This window comes from Macrobrachium nipponense, chromosome 8, assembly GCF_015104395.2.
Source record: "Macrobrachium nipponense isolate FS-2020 chromosome 8, ASM1510439v2, whole genome shotgun sequence".
NCBI lineage: Eukaryota > Metazoa > Arthropoda > Malacostraca > Decapoda > Palaemonidae > Macrobrachium > Macrobrachium nipponense.
In genome coordinates, this window is record NC_087203.1 from 110,184,715 (window position 1) to 110,196,136 (window position 11,422).

An 11,422-nucleotide genomic window follows, 5' to 3' on the forward strand; every position below is an offset into this window, starting at 1 on the left:
GATAGATATGGCTGCAGAGAGAAATCGCTGACGGTGCATTCAGACTTGAAGGATTTTGCTTTAAAAGAAACATCGCTGTTTTGAGAGAGAGAGAGAGAGAGAGAGAGAGGAGAGAGAGAGAGAGAGGAAAGGGAAGGGAAGGGATATACGAGCAAACTTTACCTGTCAAGGGAAGTTGTAATGGATGAACAGTCGGTGGAGGAATGCGCGAGGAAATAATTCCCTGGGAGAGAGTGGATCTCCATATTGATATATATATCAGAAATTTTGCAGATACTAAATTATAATGACGGGTAAAATATTGGATACTCTAATTGGTATGTGAAAGGAGAGAGAGAGAAAGAGAGAGAGTCGAGAAAAAATAAAAAGATCAGGAAGAGATAATGAGCAAATGGGCCAGCTGCTGATGTGGGTGGGTAGTCCGCCTCCGCGCCCCCCCCCCCCCACCCCCCCCCCCCAGCCTTTATTAAGGATAATTTCATTGCAATATTTGTAGCTCCTGACTGCAACGACATCCTGTCTCGATCCCACTTTGGAATCGAGTCCCTGATATTCACTAATTTCGCCGAGCGTGAAGTTATTCTAATGAGGTTTTCATTTTAATTCATTTTTCGTTTGATTTCATAGAACTTCACTTGGTCCCTTTGAGAATTTTGTATTTTGTTTTTAATTCTCTAATTCATTTTTCGTTTGACGTGTGATTTCATAGAACTTCACTTGGTCCCTTTGAGAATTTTGTATTTTGTTTTTAATTCTCTAATTCATTTTTCGTTTGACGTGTGATTTCATAGAAGTTCATTTGTCTCTTTGAAAAGTTGTGTATTTTTTTTTTTTTTCTTTTTAATTCTCTATCCGATTTCCTATGTTGTTTATATGTGCGTGTCCGTTTCGGTGCTCGTGCGCGTCGACCCAAGCCTTCGCCCGACCCTCATTTCCCGAGATTCCCTCCGAATGCATTCGGACAGAGGAGGAGATACTCGACCGGGCCAGTTAACAAACAAAAAGGCGGACTTCGCCCCACCCAGCGCCAGTAGAAAACTACCTGCCCGTAATCCAATCCCAGTTAATTATAGTATTTGCGGCCGTCGGAAGACCCGGCGAGTTTCATTTAATTTACCGAAGGGACATTTATCTTTCCCTTAATATAGTTAATGAGGATGTATATCATACGCTAACACACACCCGCGTTATGGTCACTTCTATATTAACCTCGACGCCTCCTCTGGATAAATGTATGTTAATGGCCGAAGCCTCCTCTCCTGCAATCTATGCCCTCTCCCCCCCTCCCCCCCCTCCCCCCCTCCCCTCCCCCCACTGAGGATACCCCCACGACGATTGGGAGGCAGTCTTTTGCGGTTTTGCATTCATGTACTTTATGGGGGATGGCACGGCCGTCCATCCACATATATGCCAGCATACTTTCAGACGCAATGGGAAACGTTTCACACTCGGATCGTATGAGTTCAGGTTCATCGACTCATAATTTTCGACGGTGCATCGGTCCCGTCAGTGTTTATGGAAAGGACGATGATTGAGGAATTTCCTTCAGACGACCAAAACTTTTGTTGTTGTTTTGTTTTTACTCTTTTTTTTTTTTCGTTCTCACCTCCTTTTTGGAACCTTATTTGAATTTGATTTATTTGGGAACAAAGGTTCGTGGGGACTTTGGTATAAGATTTCGAACAATAGAGGCTAATCGCTTTTTTTTTTTATTTCTGCTCTGAGGTGCTTGGTGTATATATATATAATATATTATATATATATATATATATATATATATATATATATATATATTAATATTATTACACCCATGATATAATGTATGTTATATATATCTAATAAAAGGAGACCCGTAAAAAACGCTAAAACTATAGAAGAGAAAATTACTTATATTGCAGAGACTGCTGTCCTCTCCTCTCTCCTCTGAAATATAGTTATTTTCTCTCTATATTTTTGGCCGTTTTCTTGGGAGGCTCCTTTTATTAGATGGAATTCTGTTTGTGACAGAACATTTTACCAGTTATATATATATATATATAATATATATATATATATATATATATGTGTGTGTGTGTGGTTATAATATAATATATATATATATATTTTATATTAATATATATATATATTTATAATATATATATTAATATATATATAATTCTCCATGCACTTACTCAGCCACTTAGCAGATGCACTCGGGTGCTTCCTGAAATTAAGGCCGTTGCTCTATATCACCTTCGGCAATCTGTCAGTTCTGATTTTTTTTTTTTATAATAAGACATCCTTTCTCCATTCTCTGCACGCATTCAAACATATGACATGATATGATCGAGACAAAAATACGCCCACGTTTGTATATAATATATATATTATATAAATAATTTAGTATACAATTGTTAGTGTATTTTTTTTTTAGAGAGAGAGAGAGAGAGAGAGAAATTGTTGATAAAGTGTAGGCTACTTTACAATGAAGTGCCTGCTCTCTCCATCAGATGTTCGTTCGTTGTGCGTGTGTGCGCGTGCGTACGTGCGTGCGCGCTTACATTTCGCTTATCCAAATATAGAACGCTCATAAATAAGTTTGCGTGTGTGAACATGCCATATGCTTCCTGTAATCGACTTTTGCATGAGCACAAATTCTGGTATTTCTCTCAGCACTTAATAGCTCGCCTTTCATCATTTTGCAATATGCTCGCTGTTTAGTTTTTTGTGCAATGTTGAATAATGTGACTGGAAGGAATTGTGATCGTATCGCTGCCGACTGTAGCGTTCCTGATCTTATAATTTTACATTGAATTGTTGTTTTGATAAATTTAATAAATATTTTTTAAAGATTGAACAGTAAATGTAACTACGAACTACGAATATTTTCTGCGAAGAGAGTTATTTTGACAAGAGTTAGCAATTTCAAAATATTGTTTTAAAAAGAAAATAAAAAATATAGCTATGAATTACAAATAGTTTCAATGGAGATTTTTTTTTCGTAAGAGTCAGCTGTTAAAAGGAAAATAAATAGTTTCAGAATGATTTTTACAAGAGTTAGCAATTTCAAAATAAAGTTTCAAAAAGACAAGAGAAGATATAGCTATGAACTACAAATAGTTCCAATGGAAAGTTTCTTTTCTTTAAATAGTTTCAGACAGAAAAGAACAATTCATCTATAACCTACAAATATCCTCCTTGAGGGGTATGAGTGTTCATGATAGTTGATAGAAAAAAAAAAATGAAAAAAATAGTTATAAAAAAAGAGGAGAAAATACGACTTAACTTCTGGACATTCGTGATGGTCGATTGAATAGCGGGTATCCGAACCCATTTAAAACTAGCGGACACATACGATAAGGAAAAAAAAAAAAAGTTCCTAATGGTGAGTGTCGCCCCATTTAGCGACTATTTTCGTCCGTGTTGCATTCTTCCCCTCAGAACACCTTGTGTGCGCGAGCAGGTATAGTAGTTAATAACGTTTTCGGAAGGGGCCAGGTGGAGGAGACACCTGCTGCTACTGCTGCTGCTGGGGTCGCAGCAGCTAGACCTACTTCTCCTCCTCCTCCTCCTCCTCCTCCTCATTATACGACGTCATGCACTTACTAATATTTTCATGTTGTCATTCACAATGACATGTTAATTTATATAGTCTCCTATTTCATTTCTCTTTATAGTAGCATGACTAGACTATCTTTAACGTGTTTGATCAGCCACTTACATATTGATACGTATATAAATATATACATGGATATACATACATGTGTGTATATATTATATAAAGTAATATATATATATATATATATATATAATATATATATATATATATATATATTATATATATATATATATATATATACAGGGTTAAGGTTATCATCCCAACGCCTGTTTTTTGTAGACCCCCATCAAACGCTGGCACCTCATTTTACATCCGGGTGAACTGGTGGGCGATAGGCCGGGAGCGACCCTTGGACCTAGCAAGCATGCAAGCGTATAGTATGCGTAAAAGCACGTGCATTATGCAAGAATATACGTGAATAAAAACACGTGTTAGCTATATAGGTATTTGATGGTCCCGTCTCCTATTTTCTCTTGGCAGTTACGTGAGGTGTATGAGTGGTTACTTTCCTGCCTAAGTAAATTGCCGTACATGGTGGCCTATATATATAAATATATATTATATATATAAATATTATATATATATATATATATTAATATATATATAGATTTTCATAACATTAGTTATTAGCACAAGTGTGGCGTTTTCACGAGCGTATTTGGCGATTACTCTGCGATAGATACGTTTTGACAAGACTCCCTTAAGTGTCACGTTCCTCTCATAAAAGTGCTAAAGTGACGACTGGCATTTAAGAGTAGTCAGCTCGTGGCCTCGAATTTACCATAGTATTAGTGATATATTACTGTAAATAATAATAATAATATAATAATAATAATAATATCATAATAAAAAATTTATTATTATTATTATTATTATTATTGATATTATTATTTTATTATTATTATTATCATCATCAAAACATGACACTGAATTTACTAAGTTAACGTGCAATTATCTGCAAATAATGATAATATAATAATAGCAATAATAATTTATTATTATTATTATTATTATTATTATTATTATTATTATTATATTATTATTGAAAGATATTGCTGCCTCAGCTGCATTCAACTTGTAAATAGTCTTCTCTATTTTTCTAATAATAGCTTCTCTCTGCAATTACAACTGGCGAGTATTGCGCCGATATTACTCGGCGCAATACTCGCCAGTTGTAATAGCAGAGAGAAAGCTATTATTAGAAAAATAGAGAAGACTATTTACAAGTTGAATGCAGCTGATGCAGCAATATCTTTCAATAATAATAATAATAATAATAATTTATTATTATTATTATTATTATTATTATTATTATTATTATTATTATTATTTATAGGTATGAAAACATGACACTGACTTTACTAAGTTAACATGAAATTAGCTGCAAATAATAATAATAATAATAATAATAATATATTCTTAGGAGGGACTCACTTAGGTATTCTCACCTATTTATTTCTTTATGACCATTGAAATTAATATATTCACATTAAATAAAAAGCGAGTTTATCATCATATATCATCATTTCTGACGCATAATTTGTTTTTTGTTTTTTTTAGTTCCTTACAAAGGGCATATGTGCTACAGCGTGTCGTAACAAAATTATGTAGGCATGAAAAATCCATGGTATCTCTGTATAGTTTTTTTTTTATGCAATATTTGGATACCGGAGATTTTTTTTTGCCTTCATAGAAATGGAAACGGGAAGGTTTGGCTTCTAAAAAGTTGCTCATGGGTGGATGATAGCTGGACCGAGGTAGTGGGAGGGTTTGGGAATGGGGGCGGAGAGGGAGGGGGTGTTCCCTCCGGTAGTAAAGGTTATAAGCAAGACCTTTTTAGCCTTTGTGAAGCCTTTTCCACTTAAGCTCTCCCATCCGCACTTTAATAATAAAATACCGGCACCCTGGGCTCCTCTCTCTCTCTCTCTCTCTCCTAGGGGTCTGGGAGAGGTTTAGGGAGAATGTTGTTACCTCTAATATGATACATCTGTACCTCGAGACACTAATTGCTCGCGTCTCTCTTATATATGTGGGCGTTTATGAACGTCTTACCGAAATAAGGGACCCACACGCTTTTCACGTCTGACAACGGCGAGGTTGGCACGACACATGTCTGTCTATCTTTCTTTTGTTTTGCCCGTCTCGCGTCTCTGTACGTTTGAGTATAACCGTACAGTTCGTGACGACCTTCTTTGTAAAGTGATTTCCTTTATCAGCAAATTTCGGAACACGTTCGGTTTTTCGTCCGTCAGGGGGAGCAACAGAACTCGCCGCATGCACTTTTTCGGGTCGTTGTCATATCCTTCGCTAAAAAAAGAATATGAGAGAGATAAAGAGGAGAGAGAGAGAGAGAGAGAGAGAGAGTAGGATGTTTTCTGATTCTTCACTCATTTCCTCTCTTGCATTCCTTTCTGTGGCCAACGGCGTCTTTTTCCACCACGAATTTTGAACCTTCCTTGAATTACGTGTACACAATGTTTTTTCTTTGCCAAAAGTTACCTTTTATTTTTATTTCCGCAAGCAATCTCTTTTTTTTTTTTACGACGCAAGCGTTTCCATCCACCTTCATCGACGTTGCTGCGTAATGATTTGTGTTTTTTATTTATTCCTATGTGCTTCCCTCCCTGGGCCATTCGCGCAGCCAAATTGGTGGCGAACGGGTTGTGTTGGGGGATGTGTGTTGGGGGAGAAGGACCAGATCATCACCGAGGCAAAGTTACACATTTTCTGTATGAAAGAGAAGCCATCCCTGCCTCGTATCTTACGCCTAAATGATAGCGGCTCTCGTCTGCTTCTTGGCCGACGTCTGCCCGACCATCAATAGAGAGAGATTTTAGAGAGAGAGAGAGAGAGAGAGAGAGAGAGAGAGAGAGAGCAGCGGGGTGGGGGATGAGGAAGAGGATGGAGGAGGGGAGGGATTGCATCTTTTCTTCTTGCTTCCCTGGGTCATTCCCCAATTCCTCTCCTCTCCCACTGGCCCACCCCTGCCTCCTCCTCCTCCTCCTCCTCCTCCTCCTCCCCTGCAGTTCAACGTCTTTTCCTTCTCCTATCATACATTCTTTTTTTTTTTTTTATCTTTTTTTACCAGGCTCTCGTGATATCCTTGCTTTTTGTTACTTACTTTGAATCTTTCTCCTGGTGTGATTAATTGAAACATTCGCTGTCTGCAACGTAATGCTGTTTAGTATAAAGGTTTCTGTTGAGGTGAACAAGACAGTTATGTGCTCATGAGGTAATCCAAGAAGAGAGGAATATGCTTTTGTATTCATTTTCTAGATAATTGATCCTTCTTGGCCTGCCTCATTCTTACACCACACACACACACACACACACACACACAACACACACACAACACACACATATATATATATATATATATATATATATATATATATATATATATATATATATATATATATATATATGAATGTATTTATATATGTGTGCGTGTGTTCTTTTCAGAATCTGATTTCCTGCTAATCTATTTACCATTGTTTTTACATTTACTAGAAATTCCATAGCGTACGTGGGAGAGAGAGAGAGAGAGAGAGAGAGAGAGAGAGAGAGAGAGAGAGAGAATGTTCTGCCTTAATCCCATCCCTTGGCTCAAATCCAAGTACCTTTCTTTTCTTTTTGTTAGCATTTCCTATCCTTTTTTTCATCCCCTGGCCGCTCTTTCACTTGCAAGTTCCTCTTATCGCTTGATTTTTTTTTCTCTCTCTTTTTCTTTCTTATATCTCTAGTCTGCATTGGAGCTACAATGATGATATTCTTCTTGGCCTGTTTAAATGTATTAATTAATAATACGGATTCGTGTACCTTTTGCCTTTATACATGGTAGTTATAAATAACTCTTATTTTGTACATCATTTCATTTTTATAATCGTTATTTGTTAAGAGAAAATTGCTTTTGTCCAACGTCATTGTATTTAGAGAGCACCGTTGGCTTAGTAATTAATTTAGATGAGGGAAATTGAAGTTGTATCATTTTGTATATAGACTTATATCTTCGATTTCGTCATCGCTCTACATTTAATGAACAGCTTTCTTTCGTTAAGTAATTTCCCATTTTCTGGCACCTTACATAAAGGCGCGTCACTCCCCTGAAAATTTTGTGTCTCAGATTTGGGTCAGTATTCACCGTTTCCATACACAAGACTCCTACAAATCTCACAATTCTCATGCCTATAATAAATGTCATATGAATTTTGAATAACTTTCCAGTCTTTATGAATGGTCCCCAAGATCATAAATGACGTATTTTTTTCGCTATGATGGGAATTTTGTACACTTGGGAATGGGTAGCTTTATCAACGAATTACCGGAAAGATATAATTCTTCTAGGACTCAGCTTAATTTCGGATCATTCTCCTCTGGATTTATAGAATTCATGATGGAATGGTACAGATTTATACATTACCTCTGCTCCTACATTACTAGGCTCAAGAGACCATTTGTGGCGATATTTGCTTATGATAAACATATTTTAAGATTTTTTGCGCACAAAACAGTCGTCATATGAATTTATTCATTCGCATGTTAGCCATGCTCCTGATTTGGGCTGCATATAACGATTTCGTCGCTCCATCGGTGAATACGTGTCATAATGTTTTTTTTTTTTTTTTTTTTTTTTTTTGCCATAAGCTCTCTCTCTCTCTCTCTCTCTCTCTCTCTCTCTCTCTCTCTCTCTCTCTCTCTCCTTTTGGTAATAATTAAGTCAAAATTAATATTTCATTTTACCTTATTTCTTTACCTTTCTTCAGTCCTAAAATTAGTCATACTATGTTTCCTATGGACGAATTAATTAATCATAATAGGTTTCTTATGGACGAATTAATTAATCATAATAGGTTTCCTATGGACGAATTAATTAATCATAATAGGTTTCCTATGGACGAATTAATTAGTCATAATAGGTTTTCTATGGATGAATTAATTAGTCATACTTGGTTTCCTATGGACGAATTACTCTCGCTGTGTCGACTGGTTTTCCCCGACCTCTTTTTCCACTTATCTGGATATATTTTCTCCTTAAAAAACTTTAGGAATTGTCTTTATGCAATTTCACTTTTCACTACATACGTATGCATGCATGTATGTATGTATGCATATGTGTGTGTGTGTGCGTCTACGTGTGGGCTCTTTTATTTATTTATTTTTTTTATTTCTGGCAAGAAACAGAAGAAATTCGGTAAGAGGGAAAGAAATCATTAGAGAAAGAAAACGCAGCGATAAAATTTGTACTGTGCCCTTTTGGTCTTGTAAGAAGAAAACAAAATACGAAAAAAGTTGAAGCGGATTCTAGCAAAAATCACTTTTTTTTTCTTTCTTTTTTTAGTGAATTTTACCTTCTCCTTCTCATACTAGCGACTAGAAACACACACTCTCTCTCTCTCTCTCTCTCTCTCTCTCTCTCTCTCTCTCTCTCTCTCTCTCACGTGCTTGAAGGAGATAGGCCCATCGGCAGGACTTATTGTATGTGCTTGCTTATACTTAGGCACGTTTTTCTCTTTACCCTATCACTTATACTGATGCATAATTCATAGAGTGCGAGAGTAAGTTGCTTCTTTCCTAGGTAGTTAGTGACGTTGGTATGCCTCCTCCTTATGTATGTATGTATGTATGTATGTACAGTATATTTTATATATGTGTGTGTTTTTATCTGTCTGTCTGTCTGTGGGTGGGGTTTGGGGTTTGGGGTTTGCCGCAAAAGAGACATCAAACACTTCCCCCGTTCATCTTTGAATTGCTGAGTGAGGGTTAAATTTCTGTGCAAAAAAAAATAAATAAATATTAAATAAATAAGTAAAAAGTAAGAAACCTGTAGAACATCGCATTAGCCACTTCATGGATCCCATGCCAAAGACTCACCAGCCGTTCGTCTAACCACCTCATATGCGGAGCACCACCCACGCTAACTTACTCAGACACACACACACACACACACACACACACACACATTGCTGGTTAGTATGGCCTTCCCGTTGTTACCGACTTTCTATCATGTTCATGTTTTTTTTATATATATAATATATATATATATATGTATATGTTATGTATGTGTGTGTGTATGTATGTATGTATGTATGTATGTATATGTGTAGCTATATATATATACCATTTGGTAAAGTTATTTTATTATTTGTTTTATTTACCTACATATTTGATATATAATGCAATAACAGTTCTAGGTCCTTATTGGATATATAAGGGTATATATTTTTGTCCAGTCCTATATGTGAAGGTCATACGTTTTAGCTGTGTATATCTTCAACAGTGTTCTCTCTCTCTCTCTCTCTATCTCTCTCTCTCTCTCTCTCTTTCTCTCTCTCTCTTTACAAATATGTAGTAAATTCTGTAGCAGGTCTCGTTTTAACCTGATACCAACAGAAATATGTTTTTTTTATATTTTAATAAGTGTTCTTCAATGAAATTATTTAGATATATAAGTCCTTTAATGTCTAAAGTAGATGTAGTGATATTTACCATTAATATTATGCCCAGGTTTACTTGCTTCCCTTCATTTTGTGTTGGCTCTTCTTTTGACCAATTGCTTCCCAATATTCGCAATTTTCCAGCAATTCACCACACGACTAACACAGCATTCGTTGCTTTCCAGGAACGTTGGGCTCGAACCCGCTGGAATGGACCGGGAACATGACGGTGCGGAAAAAGCGGAAGCCATACTCCAAGTTCCAGACGCTGGAGCTGGAGAAGGAGTTCCTGTACAACGCGTACGTCTCCAAGCAGAAGCGGTGGGAGCTGGCGCGGAACCTGAACCTGACGGAGCGACAGGTGAAAATATGGTTCCAGAACCGTCGCATGAAAAATAAAAAAAATAGCCAAAGACAGGCGGCGCAGGAGGCGGCAGCAGCAGCAGCCAACGGGGCGGGGGGCACGCCCTCCTCCGGGGGTGGCACCCCCGGCCACCAGCCGACCACCCCCCAGACGCCGAACACTATCAAACCTTGACGGGTGCCGGGAGCCTGCCCCGCTGCCCCCAATCTGACCCCCGCCGCACCTGGCCTGCCTCCTCCACCCCCGCCCATGGCCGCCCATGCTGCCATCCCCAACATCTCGGCGGACATGTGGGCGTGAGTGAATAAGGCATGAAGGTCAAGGTCACCTGCAGTGCTCCGTTTTTCTAATGGTGTAGGCAACGAGCTTCCGAGTTGAGTTCGTTGTCACTAGACAGTGTCGTGGCGGGAAAAGCAGAAAGCGAAAGTGTTTCTTGCGGTTAGTTTGGTGGCAGTGTTCATGTTGGACAGGTAACAACAACAGTTAACTGCGAAAATTAACAGAAAACCCAACAAGACATCAGACTTGTTAAAATCTTGTGTCGACAACAACAACAACAACAACCACAAGAGCGTCAGCAGTATCAACAACCCCAGCGACACTCTTCCGACGAAAAGAACGGAAGAGTCGTGTTTGGGATGGCTCCCCACCCAACCCCCTACCCCCCTTAACTAAGCCCTTTCCTGCTCCGAAAGGCTTACTATATAATAGAGTGAATGATACTTAAAAAAAAAAATCGAAGGACCCCCGTGTAAGTGAGGGGGCACTGAGGTTTTGGAGGTCGTCCTCAGTGTTGTTCCTAAGTGACTTGAGTGTTGAGTCTGGTCATACCCAGATCATCATCATCATCCCCCCAAAAAGGGCTTTAGACCCTCCCACTGTACATTACTATTTAACTTCAGGTGTAATAAATGTAAATAAATTCCATTTCGTACGCTGTAGGTATTGTGCTTAATGTTCCATAAATTCATTTTCTCAGTGTAACAGAGTTTATTGTGAAACTGTTATTGCAAAGCCCAGTGTTTG

General features: G+C 37.8%; 1 protein-coding gene across 2 annotated transcripts in view; it reads left to right on the forward strand.

Moving 5' to 3' along the window:
• Positions 1-11,063, forward strand: part of LOC135222958 (homeobox protein php-3-like) — a 657,411-nt gene extending 646,348 nt beyond the window's left edge. For both annotated transcript variants that reach the window (XM_064261424.1, XM_064261425.1), the window contains one exon: positions 10,218-11,063. In XM_064261424.1, coding sequence (XP_064117494.1) covers positions 10,218-10,570 — 353 coding nt within the window. In that variant the 3' untranslated portion in view covers positions 10,571-11,063. The remainder of the gene's footprint in view (positions 1-10,217) is intronic.
• Positions 11,064-11,422: the final 359 nt, after the last annotated feature.